The following is a 21,818-nucleotide window of genomic DNA, read 5'->3' as shown; positions in this document are numbered from 1 at the left end:
AGTCGCATCGGTTCGCATCTCCAAAGCGTTGAATACTCCCTTTGAAATTGTTTGTTACATATCGCAGATACCCAGAGAGAAGCTGAAAGTGTACGAAAAGTGGAGTGGCGGATGCTTGTGCTTTGCGTAGGACTCTTGCTCCGAAAGACGCAACGATGAATATGAATAACGTTTTATGATAATGACTAACGACAATAAGTAAATAGCTCGATGCAATAGTATAGAGTAATTCAAGCCTACTTGCAGCCTTTGACGGCTTATCGTGGCTACCTCTTTTGGATTGGATAATCTAGGAGCTTCAACTCAACTAGCCTGTTCAAGTAACAAGTGTGCATCAAAACGTGGGGTAGCTGCTTAGCTCACTTCCATCTCCGCTCTCGTTGACGGTATCAAACATCATGAAGTAGACATTACGACGGCGACCTTCTTCAAACTTGAGGCCGGCACAACACAATGACACATAAAACAAGAGAGACGCGAGTCGACAGCTTCATTGACCCAACACTCCTCCTATCACTACACAAGCCACTCACTCTCCCCGACCTATGCGATGACGTCTTACTACTCATATGCGACTTCCTGGACCACCATCACCAGCAACACGGCGAGACTCCATGGAAACAACTCTCCCTAGCCAATCGCCGTCTCCACGCCCTCCTCGTTCCACGACTGTTCAAAACCATACGCATCACTGCGCCCCTCAAATCCCTAGACACAGACGTCTTAACACCACACTTGCACCAAGCTCGCGCGCTCAAAATCGACATGTTTGGCAGTCTATGGTGGTGGTGCTCTGGCGCTTACGTGTCCAGTAGCGATGCTCTTGATCTATTCACCTTTATGCATTCGTTACCGCGGCTAACGCGATTGGAAGTGAGGATGATGAGCCGGAGTCTGGATGTCTTCTCTGCTGCGTTCACCGACTCGTCGCTTCCATTCCGCTTCCCTGGGTTTGAGTTGAGAGGTGTGGAGACGTTGGTTGTGAATAGCAGTGCCGCATTTCTGGTACAGCATTGTCCCAATTTGCAGACGTTGGCGGTGAAGGGGAAGGGCGATGGTGAGGATTGTGCAATGGAGAAGTATACCGAGCTGAAGGATTTATTCGAAATAATTCCGCGGTCTAGCCTGGGAAGGGAAGAAGACGATCTGAATTTTCAGTATGCAGTGGGACTAAGAAGTTTTGACGGAAGTGCAGCATGGTCTCTGGCTGAAATTACCTTTCTCACGACGACGTTTCCGAATATCCGTCATCTTGTCTTGCGCAGCGAGTCGTACTGCTATCGATCCGATGTCGCGTCTATTATGAGTGCTCTGGGTCAGGGCTTGAAACAGCTCAAGACGCTGCAAGTCAGCAAGATCGAATATCTTGATATGGGGTATCGAGCGGTGTGGAAACGAGCGGTTATGGAATGTAAGACGGAACAAGCCAGACAGGCGTTGTGGAAAGGGAACGAGAGGAGGAGAGTCGCAGCCGAAAACGATGTTGCGAGGTTAGCATTTGGTGAGGTGGAAGCACTAGAGGAGTTATGGGTGGGTGAAAAGAGGGTTGCAAGGCGATATGGTGGGAACGGGGTGTGTTGGATATGGGAGCGTAAACCGGATGACACGGTAGATGCCGCGCTGATAGGGATGAAGTGGGCGGAATATCGTAAAGAAAGGGAGGCTGTAGTTGTGTCAAGGGAGATCGGGACGTAACGGAGGAGGTGAGAAGTTGGGTGACTGCAGGTAAATTTGCATCTATAGCAATTCGTTCGGTCAAGAACAGATATTGAAACCCATGAAGATAGCGTCTAATGAATAACGTACATCATACCGAAGGGGGAGCACAGGTTGCCCAATGAATGCTAACTAAAGCCCACATACCCAAGAATAAGCCATGCTGTGAGTCCTCAGATGGGCCTCTGACGCCAAAGTTGATGCAACAGAACACAAAACTAACCATCGTACAGGACATCACACGCAAACCACACGTGAACCCTTACATGCAAATTACACCAGGTGAGCGGCCCATTCTACCTTGCATAACCGTTACTGCTACTCGATGGCATTGGTGACGCGGAAGCTGGTTTCCAGATCCTGATTCGTTTGTCATCGCCAGCAGAAGCGAATGTAGTAGGATCCTTGGGGTGCCAGGCTACGCTATTGGCGCAGCCGTTGGAGTGTGCGTCGAGAGCTTCGATAAGGAGGCCATTGGAGCGCCATATGTATATTCGTGAATCTGAAAGCGTGTGTTAGCAAATGATCCTGCATGAAAAGACAAGACAAACATACCCTCGCTGCCGCTGACTACAAAGTTCTCATCGGCGCCGCCAAACGCTGATCGAATCATGAACTGCTTTTGAGCATGTGCCTCGAAGCGTTGTATTACATCCCCAGTGTCGATTTCCATGAGCTTGATCTGATCCGGGCTTATGCTAACGAGCATATGCCGTGAATCCTGGCTGATCGTAACACTTGTCAACTTTGTACCATCAAGCTGAAACTCGGCAATCCTCTCATAAGTGGCATAATCAAACACGACAATCGCGCTCTCTGTAATGACGACTAATCGCTGGCCATCGGATGACAATGCGAGACCGTTTACACGGAGCTTCCCATCATCGGCGAAGTTGTGCTTGAGGTTCCCGTCGAGGTCCCAAACACTACAGCCCATGTTGTCGTCCTGTGATCCAAGAATAATCCGTGTACCGGACGGATCCCAAGCCGCCGTGGTACATGGGTAGGTGAAGTCGCTGATACATTGTATGCATACACCGGTCTGCTAGTTTTAGTCGGGGCTATCAGAGCAATCTTGCCGCCTTACCTTGACATCCCATATCCGTGCCGAGTTCTCTGGTTGCGAGCAACATGTTATTATCTTTGTGTCATCAGGGCTCCAAGCAAGATGAGCGACGCCAGATTTCCTGTGTTCTGCGAGTCGATGTAACACCTTGTATGTGTTGGTTTCGTAGATAATGATTGTCTGGTCCTCGCCTGCAGATGCAAGTTTTGTGCCGTCGTTTGAGTACTGCAAGTACCAAACCTCACCCGTGTGGTGTTTCAAATCAAGAACAGCCTTTGTTGGGAAGTCATCCCTTTCGCAGTTGTGGTCGAGATAGAGAGACGGTGACGCGGCGGTGTTGTGGTATAGGCAATTTGCGATCCAGCTATCTTTTACTTCATCTAGCAGTACTGCTAACCTGTGTTCCGGGATCATAATGCTCGGCGAAATTGATTCTACAAGATGTCAGTATGAATCGCCATAGTCTGGGACTTGCTTCTTACTGGAAAGATCGGAAAGCAGATGCATCCGTGAGTCACCGCGAGCGCCGTCCCATTGAGCTTGATTTCTGAGGTCTTCGGCAGATTGGCACATCATAAGCCTACGAAGCGTTAGCTGGATAACTTATGATGGCATGATGATACTTACGCCGAAAGAGCGTGTAACCTTCCCACATCTCGATGAAGCGGCGTCAACTCTTGCCGAAGTACCGCAAGTGCCTTGCTCAGATCTCTCCGTTCAAGCAACTCGAGGTACTTTTGCTGCTTCAGACAGAATAGCATCACCTCGCGGTTTGCGCCCTCGGCTAGAGTCAAGCCTGTAGAACGCTGCGAGCTGGGCTGAGATGTCGACTTTCCCCAGGGCCTTCCGTAGGGAGCATCTAGACCAACACCACCACCGGTGTGGTGTGTATTTGACCCAAACAGCAGCTCTTCGGCTTCCTCCCAATCACCGTTCAGTACCGAAGTTCGGAATGCCGCAACTGTGGGCCCTTCGAGCTGGAAGCCGCTCTCCTTGCATAGTGCGCCCGCAGCACTGTGGTAGCCCAAGTCGGTCAGACTCTGTATCAGTATCCGCGTCACTTCTTCCCTGTCATGGCCAAAGAAAGTTGCAGGCACTGATCCCCCGTTCGCTACCGGTCCTCCATTCGTATAGGAGCCATTGCTCTCGTTCCTCCCGTGTGTGCTTCCATTCGCGCCCTTGGCCAGGGGCGACCTGTGCCCCGACGACTGTGACGATCCGTTTGCGAAGTTGCGCGAGGGCGATTGTGAGGATTTGGAGGTGTCGTTATCAAGGCGCATCTTCCCTTCCTGTCTGCGCCTGCGCTTCGAGATGTGGCGGGATAAGCTGCCCCGGGTGCCGCTGGTGAGGGGCTCGTCGTCGGCTTCGTCGCTCGCAGAGAAGCTGTGCCTACGCTTTCCGGCTGTAGTCTGGTCGGATGACAGGATAGCGGCAGCGGGTGTGTGGTTGGAGGCTCGGGCGGCGGGTGCGGGCTGGGTGGAGGGGGCAGAGATGACTGGGGAAGAAGAAGCGGGGGACGTCGGGGTGGATGGGTGGTCGGAGGCGGCTGGGGAGGGAGGGTTTGGGGCGATTTCGTCTGCCAGGACGAACGCTGGGTCTGGTTACCCGCAGATGACGCGGGTATGGGTTGGTGGCAGCGCCGTGCCTGGAGGGGTGCTGGCTTGGGGATTAGGGAGAGAGCATAGGCAGCTTCGAGGCGAGGCGCTGTGCTGGAGTGCGCGTGGAGTCGGCGTAGTAGACGGTGGAGAGGTGGGCAAGCTTGCGGAGGTGAGCTCGGAGGTTTGGAGCAGCTGGCGATGTCACGAGCCGAGCAATGACGATGCCGTCGTTGGGGCCGGGCACCTTTGATGCTATCACAAACGCTCGAGCTGCGCCAAACAGGGGAAATCCGATAGTCGTCGTGTGCACGCCGTGGGAGCTTCTAGTGGTCGTCTTGATGGTTGCTGGCAGTTTGAGGTCCGTAGCTGGGGACCTAGGTGCAACCGGATGCGTTAAGCTCATGTGCCAAGTGGCAGCCACGATGTGCGAGAGATGGCCCAAAGCAGCGCAAGTATTACACCACAGGAAGCATTCAAGGTAGAAACGTCCACTCTCTGAGTCATCCAGTCAGTTCAAACGGCATCGTCACAACATGTTGCGTGGAATGGTCCCAGGCAGGCATGCGCACCAAGATGCTCGGGTGGATCCGCATTGTCACAAGGGACCTAATCGCGCGATAAGGGAGGGAGCTAACGCCCGCACCATGGCCGGCACGACTCACAAGGACGCCTAAGAGCTCGTCCTTGCTGCTTTCGCGTCGACTGTGGCCGTAGACGCGTCATGCCTCACTCCAGGCTGCCTTCCGGCCATTACAGACAAGGGCAACACGTCATGTGGAACAGGGTACGCGCTGTCATGCGGATCCATCAACCACCATCACCCATCAACCAACATCACACATTCTTCAAACAACCACAGATTGCTCAAAGATGACAAGATTTACATGATCATAATTTTGATTCCAACTTCACAGTAGCACTGTTACTACCCCGTTCCTCTTCTACACCCTCATCGTCGCGTTCCCGCCCGCTTCATGCTCCTTGAACCAGTTGAGGAACTGGAACAAACTCGCCTTGGGTGTCCTCTCAAGACTCGTGTAGTTCACGTACTGCACTCCGAACCGGACCGATGTACCAAGCGCCCACTCGAAGTTGTCCAGAATGGACCACCCCCATGCTCCAGTCACATTGACGCCGTCCACATGAATCGCCAGCAAAATGTTGTCTAGATATTGCTGGAAGTAGTCCGCTCTCTTCAAACTAAATGTAGGTGTACGAAGTCAGCGTAGGTCTCACATGCAGTTCGCACAGAAACACTTACTCCCAAAGCGCAGAATTCAGGTTTTCCTGAAGAGGTAAAGGTATGAAGTCAGTATATGTCTCACATGCACTTCGTACAGTCAGAACTTACCCATTGCCCTTCGAAAGGCTCTGCAAACCCGAATTCGCTCACAACAATGTCCGGGATCGATGGGAAGAGGACTTGAGTTATGTGCTTGAGGTAGCGGCGCACGCCGGCAGGTGCAGAGTAGAACCACGACATGGCTGGGTCGGCGGCAGGACCGATAGGGAAGCCATTAGGGGCTACACTTGCTGAACCAGCACAGTCAGGGAAAGAGGGATGTGACCGGTTGCTCGTGCACGATTCCAGCCCGCCATCGACCTCAAAAGCTAAGAAGCTGGAGTAGGGATCGATGGCGTAGAAGTCGCACGATCCTTTGATCATGTCCTTTTCCTCTTGTGTGAACTCGGGCAAGAGGTCGCCAAGTGTGTCTTTGAGCGATTGCGGGTAGTCACCGTCAGTCCATGGTCCACCGAACCAGCCAATGCTAAAGTCAAAGTTCCGCTGGCGTGCAACTTCGTCTTCTGGTTTTGTGCTGTTGGCCTCGTAGTAGTTACCGCTGTTCTTGAAGGTCATGCGGCCGCGTCCTTTGAATTCCTCATGGTACCATTTGGACACCTTTGCGTGCGCTAACAGTGTATAGTGACCACAAAGGAAGCGGGCTTCATTGCCGCCTGTGACGCCTGCGCCGTGGTATACGAAGTCAGTGTATGTCTCCCACGCAGTCCATATGAAGAGACTTACCATTTGGCGCTGGGTAGTATTCACCTGCCGGATACCCAGCGTATTGCCAATTGCAGTATTGTGGCTCATTGATCGTGAACCACTCGTCAACGTAGGCATCATACCGTGTAATGACGAACTTGGCGTAGTTGAAGAAGTCATCCACGACGCGGCGGTCAGTCCAGGCACCGTACTCATTGAATATGGCGAGAGGAGTGTCCCAGTGGAAGAGCGTTACCGCTGGATGAATACCATTCTCGTGCATGGTTCTGATCACGTCGTCGTAGTGCGCAATGGCCTCCTCATTAACCGGGCCATGTCCAAAGGGGAAAAAGCGCGGCCATGAAAAGCTAGGGCTGAAGGCTTTGACTCCTAGACTTGCTAGTCTGGCGAAATCCTGCTTATACAGATAGTAATGTTGATCAACGATATCGCCAGTGGTATTATCGGCTACATAGTTGGGAACTGCGAGATAGAGGTACGAAGTCAGCTTATCATGATGTCTCACATGCACATCGTGTAGTCAAAACTTACCCCGGTGTGCCAGCAAATCCCAAATACTGGGTCCTCTGCCTTCATCCTTAACCGCACCTTCGATTTGATACGCGGAAGAACTAAAGCCCCATTGAAAGTTCTCGGGGAGCTTCAAGCCCTGTACCTCGGGATATCCGCTTCCTACAAGAGCGTGATAGTATTGAGGATCTGGCTGCGGATATGCCGTTGGCTCTGCTGTTGGTTCAACGGTAGTCGTGATGGGGCCCGTAGCGATAGGGCCCACCATGTCCCAGAGCGAGGCGAGTGCATTGGGTCCGAAATCAGTGCGGGTATAGGCTGTGGGCTGTGCTGAGGCGTTGAAGCTTGAGGTACTGTAGCCTGAAGGCAAGACATAAGAGATAGTAGCTGTCCCGTTGCCCTGAGCAGCAACGGGAGCGGCGAGAACTAGAAGACTGAAGAATGGCAGCAATTGATCCATCTTGAAGAGTTAAGGTGGAATAGAACGAGACGTTGTACCACCGTGAACGGATCCAGAGATTATTTAAATAAGTACCTATGTACCTCTACTAGATCTATCCGCATCATACCGGGTGGTTTCATTGTGCTCCCCGCTGACGGAAACCTTTGATCGATGGAGATTACCCGGAAATTTTGAGCTCGGCGTGCATGGTACCCCTCAAGAAAGTGCTCAAAATTATCTTCGTGCATCCGATGTAGTGGATTACAAAAGGCTACAAAGGCAATCGTTGGTCAATCCCAAGGAGCTAAGGCAAGCTCCAAGCTTCGTCGCGGTACCGAATGGTCCAACGTGAGGATTTGCACCAAGGCTGCAAACGTCATCAACGGGCAGGCCAGCGGAACTGGCGGAGTGAATTTCCGTGCCGAAAGAGGAATAGAACGAAGCTGCTGCTGATTGATTGGTGGAGGCAAAGCTTCTCGAAGCCATGCACGGAGCTATTGCGGGGAAGCAACAACCATCTTGACTGATTGTTGAGCTTCCAAGAGACGTCGTACGAAGCTGTGTACCCAGATGGTAAGGTGAGCGGCAGAACAGAAGGCATGAACGGTCCGCCGACCGGAGCTTGATAAGATCGGTAGAAGGAAACACGGGACGAAAGGACGCAATTTGACAATGGAGCGGTGCTGCGGGTGGAGGACACAAAAATTCTGGATGCCACGGAAGGGGATTATGTCGTTTTGCCCAGGCGCACCTTTAGTATGCAATTGTCGGGCTTGACCGAGGAGGTATATTTAGTTCATCGCTACGTAAAAGAGACCTAGCAGAACGTCACTAGGTTCTCCGGGTATATGGTCTTCGCCGTATTATATGACGAAGGTGGGAAGTCGTCCACAAGGAGCTCATGGTGACTCGTTTTGTTTAAGCCTTGCGCTGCTTCTTCGAGGGCGGCTCTTGCTCTGACTTGCGACCCTTGCCCACCAATGCGCGAATGTCGACTGGTTCTTGTTCGTCGTCGTCGTCATCATCGTCACTAGCATCCATGACATCCAAGTCGGACAGTTCCTCGTCGTCTTCGTCTTCGTCGAATGTGCTCTCTGTGATCCGTTAGCGACGGGATGAAGAGTAGTTAAGCGCATGCCACGTACTGTAGTACTTAATAGCGTTGGGCCACATGTCTTCGGCGAGGATGGTAGCAACCTCATCGCCGCCTGGGAAGACCTCGATCTCCTGGTAGTCTTGCGGGTCTTCTTCGTCCTCAGCCTCATCCTCGTCATCGACCTTCTCCCCTCGCCTGATCTTCTCGAACCTCTCCTTCTCCTCCTTGGCAGCCTGTGCTGACTCCTGTGCGCTGACCCAGCGATAGCCGGAGACGAAAGAGAAGAGACCGAAGAAGCTAACAGAGGCGTCTGTAGCTGTTTCGATCTTCTTGGCCAGGTTCTTATATTCCTTAGTCTTGGCCTCCTCTTTCCTCGCAACGCCGTTGGCAGTGTCGGTTGCCAACTTCTTCCTCATCTCGCCCAGCTTGTATGCCGCATCCGTGAGACCACCGGTGAGGTCCTTGTCCTTCTTCCAGTTGATTTTGACCGGTTCAGAAACTAGACCTTGCCAGTCCTTGGTCTTCCTGAACCAGAAATTCTTCTCGAGCACCTTGTCTTCGAAGTATTCGTTGTCGGTGAAGCCGAACTTGAGCGAGAAGCTGCGAGGGGAGCCATTGGGGTCGTTGAGCTCGATCCGCGACACCTCAAAAGTATCGAGACACTCGGCGAAAACCTTGGAGTCGGTGGGCTGGATGAAGTTGTCGATCTCGGGCGGCGCCTGCTCGAAGACGAGCGACCAGAAGTGCGGGATCTTTGTTACGAAGTCGGCGCGCTTCTTGTAGAGAGGGCCCTGCAGAGCTTCGGCTTGGCGGACTGCGATGGGGTTAGCAATGCGACTCCCTTTCTCGAGACGCGACGTGATAGAAATGGAATCGCAACTTACTGATCTCCTCTTCCACGTCTTCGAATTCGTGCTCAAGAGCCGCAAGCTCCTCGAAGCGAGCGACGTCTACTTCATTCATTTGGTGATCCATGGGTTTTGAGCAGCTGCCGCCGGGTGAGCAACAATCAGATACTTCAGACATTAAATCTTGGTGGAATGACGAAAGACTTCAGCCGTGAGCATTGTTTATAAAATTTCCGGACTGCTGCAGGGATGTTTGCGCGACGAGGCCCACTTAAAAAGGCGGAGGTGTTCGGCCCCACGCACCCGTGCACACGTTCATCCCGGCTTCTGCACCCTTTTGGCAGCAGAACGCATCTATCTATCCTGCTTCGTCGACACGATAGACCGACGCGAAGTTCTTTGGTGTGGAAAATGAATCTGCAGCGCGATTCTTTCAACGCGGCGGGCACGTCAGCAGAAGGCCCTTAGCAACTGGGAGTCACAGAGATGACTTGCTTTCACTCCGCCACAGCGTCGCTCCTGGCAGTGCGCTCTGGTAAATTCACGATAGGCAGCACCCGATACCCCACAGTGCCATATAAGCTCGCTACTCCCTCTGTTCGATGATTGTATGTCATAGCACTCAGAGTTCAACGAGAACAACACGCAATCCGCTTCTACCAGGCCCGACAACGATTTGCGCAATACTCGCTACTTAGGTAGCCATGGGAGGTCTCGCGTTCGCGAATGTTCCAACAGACTCCGGCAGACCCATCAAGGTCCCTCGCCTGACACCAGCACTGTACAAGACGCTCTCCACGCAGTATCAAGGCCTTTTGGAAACACTATTCGTACGTGTTGTCGTCCCGCGTGACGCTCCAGCCAAGACAGACCATGGGGATATCGACTTCTTGGTAGAAGGCATTCGGCCACCCAACACCAAAGAGGGGATATGGGCAGCAATACAAAAGAATCTCGACGCCGATATCCATCTCCCACGCGGCGGGTCCTCTTCCTACGCCGTGCGACATCCCGAGATACCAGATGCACACGTGCAAGTCGACGTCGAACTTTCGGTTGGAGATGAAACCCCGGAAAGCGCCGAGCTCTTCGAATGGACGCGCTTCATGAAAGGCGACGCTGACCTCGTGCAAATCATTGGCGTCTCTCATCGTCCGCTGGGTCTGACCTGCAACGACCAGGGCCTGCATGTACGAGTCGAAGAGATTGAGCCATACAACAAGAAGAAAGCGCTATTATTTCTCACACGAGATCCAAATCTCGCCATCGCTTTCTACGGCATGGATGTCGCAAAATACTGGTCAGGGTTCAAGGATGAAGGCGATCTCTTTGACTGGGCTTCCAGCGGGAGGTTCTTTTCGCGCAAGATCTTCGAAGGGCGTGTCGAGAAGCACAACGATCGAGCCCGACAAGCAAAGCGGCCCATGTACCAGCGTTTTGTAGAGGACTACATGCCAGCGCATCCCGACAGAGGTGATGCAAACACGTGGACTAAGCAGCAAGTATTGGAAGAGGCTCTTGCAGTTTTCAAGAAGCAGGATGAGTACGACACTATGATGAAGCATCATCACCTCAAGACAGCGGAAGAAGAGCTCTGGAAGGAGGTCAAAGTCACAGTCCCAATACAAAGCAACTCTCTCGCTCTCGTTCTGAAGGGCTTGAGGCGTTGGGTCGTGTTCCAGGATAATGAGCCGCGCATTTCGTCTCAGCCCAACCTTGGTGAGCCTTTAATCTGGTCCAAATTTGTATCGGCGGACAACAAAGACGCTGTGCTCAAGTGGGTGAAAAACAACTGGGAACAGGTCAAGGCTTTAGAGAAGGCGCGTGCGAATGCTGCCAAGGAAGCCGCGAAGGGCGCATCGTGAGGTCTGGGCCGGGCTGATAAAAGTCAAAGTAGTGCAAGGCGCAGACATGACAGAGACTTATGCGGTAGTGGTACTGTAGACACTGTTTCCAATGGCGTTCACACGTGGTACTGTACGCATCTAAATTTTGCGGTTTTCGTGACGTAACGCGCGGATCTCTTAAGCCGATGGTTCCCATGCAGCTGCGGGTCTTCTTAACGCGAGCATGATCAGACCTGACTTCGCGATGCAAATTTTCAGTTTCGTAGGGGTAATAGAATCGAGTTTCGAAGGGGTAATACGGAAGGTTTTGTAGGGGTAATCAGAATACCTAAAGGTGGGTCGCATGGTCGAACCTGCTACTTCGGCCCGATGGGAAAGGGCAACTTGATCACAACGATTTGCAACATTTCTCCGATGGTCAGTAGGTATCGCTGCGAGTAAATTGCGCTACGCTACTCGCTATCTTGCCAAGATCGTGTCCCAAGGTGGCTCTTATCTTTTTTGCTTTGTGCGGTACCGGATCGTGACGAACCTTCAAAGGCACTACCTTGTCAGACGGGTCTCGATCGACAGAACCCAGCTACCACTCACAGCATTGCTTTTTTCGCACCGAATAGCTTGCTCGCATCCACAAGCCTGCGCCTAACAAAGATAAGCCCTACGACAACTTCGATCCTCTAGCGCGTGGACGAGATGGACGACCAGTATCCCGAGCTGCAACTGCCAGAGTCACGAGTCTTGATCGTCATAACGGGTATATATTCATGGAGTGAACATTATATGTTCGTCCGTACTGACCTCTCTAGGCGGCACGATATGCATGCGCAAATCTCCAGACGGACTGGTACCTGCGCGGGGTTTCCTCAAAGCTGGACTTGCACCCAGACCAGTCTTCAATGATGGATCGTACCCCGAGCCTTTGGAGATTGTCACCGACGACAAGGGCACACGCAAAGCCGTTCAAAGTCTTAGAACTCCAGTCAGCACCTATGATCGCCGCGTGCGATACTGCGTGCTCGAATTCGAAAAGTTGCTCGATAGTAGCTCTATTGACTCCACTGGTTGGGATCAAATTGCCCGGACGGTGCAGCGAAACTACCAACTCTTCGATGGTTTCGTTATTTTGCATGGCACAGACTCTCTGGCGTACACGTCGTCGGCGTTGAGTTTCATGTTCCATAATCTGGGGAAGCCGGTGATATTGACGGGATCTCAAGCGCCAATGATGAACTTGCAAACCGATGCACAGGACAACCTCCTGAACTCTCTGATCATTGCTGGACATTTTATGATACCGGAAGTGTGTCTATTTTTCAACTTCAAGTTGTTCCGAGGAAATCGCGCGACCAAAGTATCTGCAGAAGACTTTGACGCATTTGGTAGCCCCAATCTACCACCGTTGGCTACTGTCTCATCTACCAAGACGAATGTCCTGTGGCATCGCGTTCATAGATCTGTCGATCTAAGACCTTTTACTATACAAACCAGTCTGGATACAGCACACGTAGCTTGCCTGCGTGTGTTCCCAGGTATTACACCTGCAATGGTAGATGCAGTCCTACGCTTGGAAGGCCTCAAAGGACTGGTACTGGAAACTTTTGGAGCCGGAAATACCCCCGGAGGACCAGACAGCGCAATGACGCGATGTTTAGCGGATGCGGTAAAGAGAGGGATCGTGATTGTGAATGTAACACAATGTCTGAGCGGCAGTGTCAGCGCTCTATACGCCCCAGGAGCGTACCTCGGTCGTGCAGGCGTCGTTTTCGGCCAGGATCTAACCTCAGAGGCAGCGCTCACTAAGCTGGCATACCTCCTTGCGCTACCGGATGCTACCCCCGAAGAGGTTGCGAAGCGCATGTCCGTTTCCTTACGTGGCGAGCTCACTGAGACTACAAGGACACATTTCGAACACCCGTCAAGAAGTGGTGTCCTTACCCCTGAGCTTTCAAGTCTCACAGCGCTCGGCTATGCTGTCCAAAAGGGCGACCTGCAAGCGACAAAAGACATAATTCGAGGAGAGCCTCGCTGGTTGTTGAACGATGCAGATTATCAAATGAACAGCCCTGTAGTAAGTGCCATTCCATCCACTCAGCATCCTTATGACTATCTCTGCCCTCCGAGTCACCTTCCAACAACAGCACGCAATTTGAGACCTTCACTGTTCCTGTATCATGCGAGAGCCGGTATCGGAAGGGTTGCACCATATTTGCTGCACGGCTCGTAACGCATACACCATTATCAAGATAAAGGAACGAGACGCCGCCGGCTCAGAGGGACAGAGCCAAACAGCTCACAGTTGTGCCCCAGTAGTGCGGTGAGACGCAGTCGCTTATCTTCCAGCCCATCACCGCATTGCATTCGCTTCTGGAGCGACTTAATCCGTCTGAGCGAGATTGCGTTCCTTGCTGACGTGCCGGTGTAGCATCTTGCGGCAACAAGCCCCAACGTTGAGATTCTGCGCGACTTTCTGGCCCAAGGCGCCTCTGTGCATCTTCGAAACCGATCAGGAAATACCCCGCTCTTCTTGGCCGCAGCGGCTGGCTTACCAGATCACGTACAGACATTAATCGACGCAGGAGCCCATCTTCACAGCGATGAAGTCAGTGCCGCAAAGCTGCATGCGTCAGAGGGCGACGGCAACGCTGAAGTTTGGAGCCGTGTGATTGGCTGAAATGTGCAGCACGTTGAGCACTGCTGGGAGCACGGTTGATTGTGGCTGCTTGTTGGCTGCAGCCTAGCGAGCAAATTGTCTATATGATGGATGCATGGCGCCTCGAAATGTCGCCATATATGGCACGTTGGTCCCCAGAGTCTGGTGACGCACCGGAATCAGCCCGACGAATGCTGCGGCGTTGACAGAGGTGAATCATTGGAGTTACGCGACAATATCCCGGCTGCTATCATGGAGCGCAACCCACTCGGAATCTTGCCGCTGATAGGAGCACTCGTGGTCGACCGCAGTTGTGCAGTAACGCTGGTATGGCCGGGGTCGACGTGGACATGAAGGTATACACCAAACGATGGTGCTGGATAGACCCGCCATGCGTGTGGGGAAGTTATTCAAGTGCGTGTCCGCATATAGATTGAAGATGTACATCGACCAGGGCGTCCCGCTAAAGGCATGGAGACCTCGGGAGCTTGTTTCAGTTAGTAAAAGAAATCTCTGTGCCAAGAACCGACACCGTGATGTCCCTTACACTCGGGGTAACCCGTTGATAGCACGTTTCCTACAGGTGACGGTAGATGGCTCCGAGTTCAGCAACGTGTACAGCGCAGCGGTTTCTGACGGCTCCATATATCCGTCATTCGCGGTCCCTGAACTTAGTGTATCCCCGCATTGACTCGCAGACACTGCCCCTCATCGATTTCTTTGCGTTACGAGCAGATTCGAATGTGGAGCGCTCGTCTATGAATTAGCCTACCAAGCTCGTTGCAGTCGGATGATAGTGCACGCTGCTCGCTTGTGTATGCATAGTATGGCGTGTCGAAAAACGAAAGGCGATTCTGCGAGATTGTTCCGCCATGGCCCAGTAGAGCAACTCGAACAGTCTCGAGTGATAGAGTGGACCACTACGGGCATATTGCGCTGGCCAACTGTGGTAAGTAGTGGCCGCGGTCAGGTGTTCGCGATGTCAAGCGGAGCCTATTCGCCCTTGCGGGTGGACTATTAGGTAAGGCTTTTCCCAGCAATGCAAATGACGAGCCCAAACTTGGCTGTAATGTCATACAAAAAAACAGCTCGTTTCGAGCTTCTCCTGTTTCTCCGGTCGGCGTCTTTGACCGTAGCTCTGCTCTTTAAACATTGCGTGTATCTACGTCAAAGGTAAAGGAATCGGACCGCAACCTCAACCTCAGAACACGACGACTAGCTTCGCGCAACCCTGCATAAAGCGACTCACGTGCCTGCCATCGATCGCACTATCAGAGGCTTGACCACCTTTGTGCGTCGCAAGCACGTTATTATCTGCCCGCCGAACCGGCATCGCTGACGCCGCCGAACCGAATCCCTCCCAAGGTTACCACTACCCTTACACCAAGTCCTTATCTCACCCTCACCCGCCATTGAGCTACTGCCTACTTCCCGGAGCCCCAGGTGACGACTGCCCGGTATCCTCGCGCCTTGGCCCTGTTTGTGTTTTATATACCCACAACCACCCTTCCGAAAGTCGCAACTTCCACAGGACCGCGAAAAAAATTCTCTAAAGCACTTCTTTTCGCCCAAGATTCTCGCTCAAGGATACACGAATGCAAAGGACCGTCGTTACCATCAACAGCAATGGCCGCCAATCGGCGAGCTTCATTCGCGTGGCCGCCGCACTAGGATGGCAAGTACGAGCGCAGATGCGAGACTTGAACGGAATAGTTGCGCGGGAGCTGTCGGAATTGGACAATGTCACTGTCTATATTGGCGCGCTGGAAGACAAGAAATTTCTCGACGATCTGTTCAAGAGCGCGCAATGCGCATTCATAAATACCACGCACTGGGGAGACGAGGTTTCGATTGGTCGATCGCTTGCCGATGCCGCAAAGAAGGCCGGAATCCAACACTACATCTACTCTAGCATGCCCGACCACTCTGTCTTTGGCAACAACTGGAGATCACTACCACTATGGGCACCCAAGTTCACCGTCGAACAGTACATCCGCCAAATCGGCCTGCCAGCAACCTTTGTTTACTGCGGCATCTACCACAACAACTTTACCGGTCTCGACTTCCCGCTATTCCGCATGGAGCACCAGTACGATGGAAGTTTCGTCTGGCAAGCACCATTCCACCCAGATCAGCCTCTGCCCTGGTTGGACTCGGAACATGATATAGGACCAGCTATTTACCAACTATTTAAGGAAGGTCCACGAAAGTGGAATGGCAAGCGGTAAGCGTGTTCTGCATCTGCATATCCCGGTCCACATCATGCGGACAGTCTCCACAGTGGTTCGATCTGGTGGCTTAGCATCACTGGTGGTCGACTGTAAAATTTTCCGCTATTTTCTCGCATGCTGCCATGACGTGGCTGCATCACAAGATACCTGTAGGGCACGTGTAATTTTGGACTATGTACTGACTGACTCAGGATTCCGCTTGCATTTGCGTCAATGACCCCGAGAGAAGTCTGTAAAGCTTTCAGTACGGGCCTCCGGAGACCAGTCCGCTACAAGCGGGGCCCCATAATGATCAACGTGCCCACACCCACAGGCTATCGGGAGCACCTTTCCGCGCTGGAGTACACACTGGGCGAGAAGGGCGCACCGTACTTTGGACCCGATCTTGAGCCAGACGTTCCCAAGGTATCCCTTGAACTGTGGGAGGGAAACCGATCCATGGAGGAGTATGCCCAGGAGGTGTTCCCTGTGGAAGAGGCTGCCAACGGTCTCACTTGGATGGAAGAGGTAGAGACGCCTAGGAGAGAGATCGAGATCGACTTTGAACAGATCAATTGCTGACGGCTGGCTTCATCTTCCAGGGCGAGATTTTTCAGCATTCCAACGTTGTCTTGGGTCTAAGCGAGCAGCTCAACCAGGCGCGACTCTAATTCCTTCGGTTCGACATGTCCCCTTGGTTCCCTCGGCGTCGGACGGTAGCATCTCAACGGCGTCTGGCCTTACCTTTCCTTTGGAGTATCGGGGTAGAAAAGCGGTAAAATGCATGGTGATGGGATGCCTAGGGCGGCAATCCCGGGCTCTTTCTGCGGGTCCATGTCGTTATCTTGACCACACGTGGTTTCCTCGCTCGACATCGCGCAAGCATGGTGTTTGGGCTGCCTTTTTCAGCGTGTGCATACACTGCAGTATACCAGGGGCGGTGGTGATCTGCATTTTCAAAAGTTAGTCCTTTCTTAATCACTCCACTAGGGAGATGTCCACTTGACTGTTTCATGGAAGCGATGTGGGTGTACGGGCTAGGTTCACACCGATTACGATCGGTGCATTACGACGGTGTTTGGACTGTAGCCAAGATGAAAATGATACAAAAATACAAACAATTGCCAAGATGAATTGCACGAGGCCATTAGTGAAGCATGTGGTTGTGAAAGGGGCCAGGCAATTGGGCTATGCGGGACGGACGATTGCTGACATAAGCGACCTCGAATTTCCTGAAGCTGGACTCTATGCGGCGACGACTGCAACTCCGCCCGCCAATGTCAGCCGTCATACCCTGCACGCGGGCTACAGCCCAGCGAGTCGCCTTCCGAGCCGCACGATGTAAACGATTCGCAAGCACCGAGACTGTCGCTGTCGATGCAGCGCCCACGACGCCCATATTGCCCGCCAGGCGTGAGCAGCGGCTGTCAACGCAGGAGCCGGATCTCAGCCAGCGGTTGCACAGAGCCTTGTATCCGCATTTGTACGGAGAAGATGGCCAGTTCAAAAGCGGAGAACTGGTGAGAATGAAGCGCCGGAAACAGAAGAAGCCCATCGACTCCAAGTGGCAGCCGGTGATGAAGCAGAAGAGCGTAGACCACCAATTGAGTACGGCCATCCCTCGATGCCTGGCCACATTGCCGCATGCTGGAAGATATTGCAATGGCACATGGCGGTCATCTCCCGACGAAGAAAGCGCTGACTCTATCCCACAGGCCACCAGTTCGGCGTACCCGTCTTCAAGCCCACTACGCTCAACATCAAGAAAACCTGTCCCAACCCCATCTCAGCCGTGAACGCCTCGCAGATCAGCCTCCTCGACCCCACCGGAGCACGAACCCGCCTTTTCGCAAAGGATAACCCAGAATGCGCGCGAGTCGGCGACATCCTACTTGTGCGCCAACGCACCGGCGATCCCTTCGCTGGCGTATGCATCAACATCCGCCGTCGCGGTACCGACACTGCTATTCTTCTGCGCGGCCAGCTTACCCGCGTCGGCGTGGAGATGTGGTATAAGGTCTACAGCCCATTGGTAGAGGGCATAGAGGTTGTGCAGCGGGCGGCCAAGAGGGCAAGACGCGCCAGGTTGACGTACATGAGGACTGTCAAGCACGACAGGGGAAGCGTGGAGAACGTCGTCAGGATGTATCTCAGGCAAAAGGCTGCCCTGGGTACGTCCGAGGGACAGAAGAAGAAGGGTGCCGGGGCTGCAGCGGCCATGATGGGTGGCAAGAAGAAGGGCAGGGGCAAGAAGAGGTAGACCCACGAGAGCTTCTTACACTGCCTCACCTGGCTTCTCTGGATACCGTTATAAGAACACTGTACATATATGTACAACACTACGAGCAATGTCAAGGACATGATCACTTGCAGCCTGAGCGTGAAGCAAAATAAGTGAGTTGTGCTGCAAATAACGCGATGAGAATGATGATCGCAAAAGTCAAGCGTAAGCCCGTTAGACACCCTCTCCCTCTGAATGCGACTAACACATCCTTACAGACTGTTGACCTCTCTGTTCTATTGTGGGACCTGGTCCTCGACTGCTCTACTCACAACCTAATGCACCGTTCCATATCCCTGCGGCTGCTGCTGAACGTAACCCTGCTGTGCCGGCACAACCCCATGTCCTGCCTCTACGCCCGCAGGCGCAGGCGCAACAGGCACGCTCTTGTGTCCTCCATTCTGTACTTTTTGACTGTACACACCCGGTGCAGGACGCGCGTTGTAAATGCCCGCGCGTATCTCGTCGCGTCGCTTGATGTACACGTATTCGACGTAAAAGGCGTGGATATGACCGGGAAAGTCTGAGTGCAGGAGATGTCAGCGCATGTCTTGTGAGCGGTTTGACAGAAGATACTTACAGCCCAGGATTGTGAGGAGTAGGTTGATGAAGAAGTCGGCGCCGCAGCCCGCTACGAGAAAGACACCGAGGGGTGGGACTGTGGACAGGTTAGTTGAAATTTGATCGGAAGAGAGAAGGAGTAAAGCTTACTGAAGATTGTGATGAGGATCAAGAGCAGCGTTTTTATCATATTTGCGACTGGCTTCTGTTTCGCGCTGTGGTGATGTGCTTGGTTATGCGCTGCGATAGTTGATGTATGCACCAGGTGATGACTGTTTGTCTGCGTTTGATGTCGCACGCCGGAATGTGTGACTTCTCGAGTTGGTAAAGGTATGCGACTAGCTATTCGCGGGGACTCTCAGGTCTTATAAACAACCTAAAGGCCATCACGCCCATGCGTAAACCTTACTGAGCGCTCATGCTTCAACGTCATGATCCTTGTCCCGGTGTGGCTGATTGGCTAGCCACAGTGTGGCGCGGATGTCTCCGGATGGCGCATGGCGACGCTGACGCGTAAGGTTGGCGGCTACCTGGTACGAACGCGCCGCAGGACTTGACTGTCTTTAAGAAGCTTGCACCCATAGCCTATCGCGTCTAGCAATGAGCGCCCTTCTGTGGCGTTGTATGCCGTTTTGTTCTATCTGCGATCGTTGTCGCCCTTTATGATGTACCCAGCCTTGCCGCGATGCGTTGAGCTTCGGCACGTCTTTTCTTTCCTCGGTCCATCTTGCAACGCTCAAGCATGGCCAAGTATACAATTTGGCCAGGGATAAGATATCTTACGCAGTCGACAGAAACGTATCTATGCGCCGCCGATGCCTGCTGCTTTCCTAGACGTTCGTACCTCTAGGCCACCTCTGAAATCAGGTTTCCAACCTCACCGACGAACGTCGACATTGCAAATTGGTATACACATAGACGCGAGCATCTGTCGGCGCTTCCTCTATCTCTGGATTCACTTTCATTAGCACTTCTAGTAAACGAGAATGTCTGAATATCCGAGAATCCCCGATCAAGCAAAACCTCCGTCACAGAACAGATATGCGACACCATCTTTGGTACAGGTCTTTCCGATAGCAGGTCTGCGATAAGATTCCACTTCAGATCTCCTCCGGCTTGGCAAAATTATCGGTGGAAGCGCGACACCACTCATCCAAGTCAGCAAGCGGATATGCGGCCAAAATCAGCCTCCCAGGGCTGACATCCGGGTGTTCGGGCAACGACAGCCCAGCCTCAAGGTCACGCGGCTGATCTGAGTGCGCTTGCAGGTTCATGACATGATGTTCCCGCCAATCCTGCAACTGCACCAGCTCGGTTAGGAAGCACGAGATGGAAACCCCAAGCTTTGCATACGCTGTGGCGTTTTGATCAATAGGAATACGATGCTTGGTGTCCCTAACCAGTATAAGCTGCAAATATGCGACTCGATACCTGGAGGCATACATAACATGGTTCTCGTCCTGCTAGAACTACTGGATGTAATGGCGCCCATCTTCATTTTCGAGCCACCTTAGCAGCAATCATGACCGGCGTTTCGCCTTCCCAACCTACCGTGACTCCTGCCCCTACAACGACTCAAGACTGGTTGCATGCATCTTTCTCGGGTGCAGCCCACACAACTCACGCTCGATATCAAATTCGTGCTTGTATCCAATCCAAATTCAACCGCTGCCGAACGGACGGATGGTATGGCTGGCCGATTGGCAAACGTGTTGGAGTCATTATCGGCATAGTCATTGCAGTCGTCGTTATTCTGTCGTTACTGAGATGCTGCTATAGTCCCCAATACTCTCAAGCCCGAGAAAGAAAGAGACCAATGCTCCTAAGCGAGTTGCGTAGCCAGCAGGCTGCAGAAGAAGGGGTAGCGGCTGAACGGCGTTATGTGGAAGCGCTGTACGGCGAAGCTAGAAGTGCCCAAGGGGGAGACAGCCACAACAGTAGAAATGGAGATGGCGGAGACCTAATTGGAGCAAGACAAGACCAGGAACGGCGGAGCAGTGGAGGTCAGGACAATGAAGGAGCACCCTTGGAAGATGTGCCTCCAGCATATCACGAAGCCGTGAGAGAGGATAGACGTGCGCATACAGAGATTGTACCCCACGCGAATAGCAGTTCGTTCTCAGGATGGCCACCAATGTACGCCGATGTACTGCAGCCTGCACCTGTTGCAAGCCCTCCTTCGCGAGTTCGGTACCCGGCCTTGCCACAGTCTCCAACAAGATAGAAACATTAGTGGCGTCCTGGCGTTGGAGGCCACTTTTCAGCCGACGATATGTTGCTTCTCTTCCTGCACTCAGCAGCCAGCGTATCAAGTCCCACCGACAAACGTTCCAGATCACTTCTTTTCCAAGCCAAGGCCTTGAGGCTCAACTATGGCCAACTACGGCGATGAGCGAAACTCTTACAAACGTAGAGAAGAGGAGAAATTCGACACATCCGGCGGTTACGTCGAGCCTACATCTGGACAAACGGCTTTTGGGAACTTTTGGCGAATGCATTGGGTTTTGATTGGTGGAAGTAAGGCCAAACGGTCAGGCTGAGAAGATGGTGGAGGGTCAGATCGGTGTATGCGTTGTGCTGTGTCAGAGGTCAGCCTTACGTCGTAGATTCAGTAAATTATGTGAAGAGCAGAGTTACCAACGCTTGCTTCCGCCACTGTCCACAACTGTTATACGTGGTCTATCGTGAACTTATTTCGTGACGAGCGACCTCATCGTATTGTGAGTCACTACTATTGTAAGTACAAGAGAATCACTGACTGCTAAACCTCGCTGAACCAGCAGACAGAATAATCTGAATTGGATATTCACATCCTTCGTGTGCTTTATTGGGCAGAGCAGAATCTTTGCGCGCATCATCAGACGTCCCTCTGGGTACAAGTGGCCTCTATATCACCCGAAAACCCCTCGTCATAATCAAAAGACGATTAGCACATTGCTTATTGGGTGCTATCCTTTCGAATCCTTCGCTATGCCGACCACGCGC

General features: G+C 52.7%; 7 protein-coding genes across 7 annotated transcripts; 4 read left to right on the top strand and 3 right to left on the bottom strand.

Annotated features, from left to right (window-relative positions):
• Positions 1–2,012: 2,012 nt before the first annotated feature.
• On the bottom strand, positions 2,013–7,358 carry J4E84_005418 (uncharacterized protein; the record flags this gene model as incomplete). Its single annotated transcript, XM_049388015.1, has 10 exons — positions 2,013–2,218; positions 2,272–2,758; positions 2,804–3,216; positions 3,265–3,362; positions 3,410–4,379; positions 5,390–5,580; positions 5,642–5,667; positions 5,732–6,345; positions 6,407–6,850; positions 6,920–7,358. 10 exons carry the CDS (start codon positions 7,356–7,358, stop codon positions 2,013–2,015), a joined length of 3,888 nt encoding a protein of 1,295 aa, XP_049244255.1.
• A 900-nt stretch (positions 7,359–8,258) lies between these two features.
• On the bottom strand, positions 8,259–9,399 carry J4E84_005417 (uncharacterized protein; the record flags this gene model as incomplete). Its single annotated transcript, XM_049388014.1, has 3 exons — positions 8,259–8,434; positions 8,486–9,250; positions 9,321–9,399. 3 exons carry the CDS (start codon positions 9,397–9,399, stop codon positions 8,259–8,261), a joined length of 1,020 nt encoding a protein of 339 aa, XP_049244254.1.
• A 589-nt stretch (positions 9,400–9,988) lies between these two features.
• Positions 9,989–11,149, top strand: J4E84_005416 (uncharacterized protein; the record flags this gene model as incomplete). Its single annotated transcript, XM_049388013.1, has 1 exon — positions 9,989–11,149. The coding sequence occupies one exon, from the start codon at positions 9,989–9,991 to the stop codon at positions 11,147–11,149; it is 1,161 nt and encodes a 386-aa protein (XP_049244253.1).
• A 675-nt stretch (positions 11,150–11,824) lies between these two features.
• Positions 11,825–13,355, top strand: J4E84_005415 (uncharacterized protein; the record flags this gene model as incomplete). The annotated part of the gene is made up of 2 exons (XM_049388012.1): positions 11,825–11,885; positions 11,938–13,355. 2 exons carry the CDS (start codon positions 11,825–11,827, stop codon positions 13,353–13,355), a joined length of 1,479 nt encoding a protein of 492 aa, XP_049244252.1.
• Positions 13,356–15,376: 2,021 nt separating this feature from the next.
• J4E84_005414 (uncharacterized protein) lies at positions 15,377–16,573 on the top strand (the record flags this gene model as incomplete). The annotated part of the gene is made up of 2 exons (XM_049388011.1): positions 15,377–16,005; positions 16,204–16,573. The coding sequence occupies 2 exons, from the start codon at positions 15,377–15,379 to the stop codon at positions 16,571–16,573; spliced, it is 999 nt and encodes a 332-aa protein (XP_049244251.1).
• Positions 16,574–17,268: 695 nt separating this feature from the next.
• J4E84_005413 (uncharacterized protein) lies at positions 17,269–18,251 on the top strand (the record flags this gene model as incomplete). The annotated part of the gene is made up of 2 exons (XM_049388010.1): positions 17,269–17,599; positions 17,707–18,251. 2 exons carry the CDS (start codon positions 17,269–17,271, stop codon positions 18,249–18,251), a joined length of 876 nt encoding a protein of 291 aa, XP_049244250.1.
• A 296-nt stretch (positions 18,252–18,547) lies between these two features.
• J4E84_005412 (uncharacterized protein) lies at positions 18,548–19,023 on the bottom strand (the record flags this gene model as incomplete). The annotated part of the gene is made up of 3 exons (XM_049388009.1): positions 18,548–18,795; positions 18,853–18,930; positions 18,984–19,023. The coding sequence occupies 3 exons, from the start codon at positions 19,021–19,023 to the stop codon at positions 18,548–18,550; spliced, it is 366 nt and encodes a 121-aa protein (XP_049244249.1).
• Between the last annotated feature and the right edge of the window lie 2,795 nt (positions 19,024–21,818).

Source organism: Alternaria hordeiaustralica, assembly GCF_023758085.1.
Source record: "Alternaria hordeiaustralica strain BMP 2776 chromosome Unknown scaffold_9, whole genome shotgun sequence".
Classification (NCBI taxonomy): Eukaryota; Fungi; Ascomycota; class Dothideomycetes; order Pleosporales; family Pleosporaceae; genus Alternaria; species Alternaria hordeiaustralica.
The sequence above is the reverse complement of the archived record's forward strand: the minus strand, read 5'-3'. Positions and strand labels throughout refer to the sequence as shown.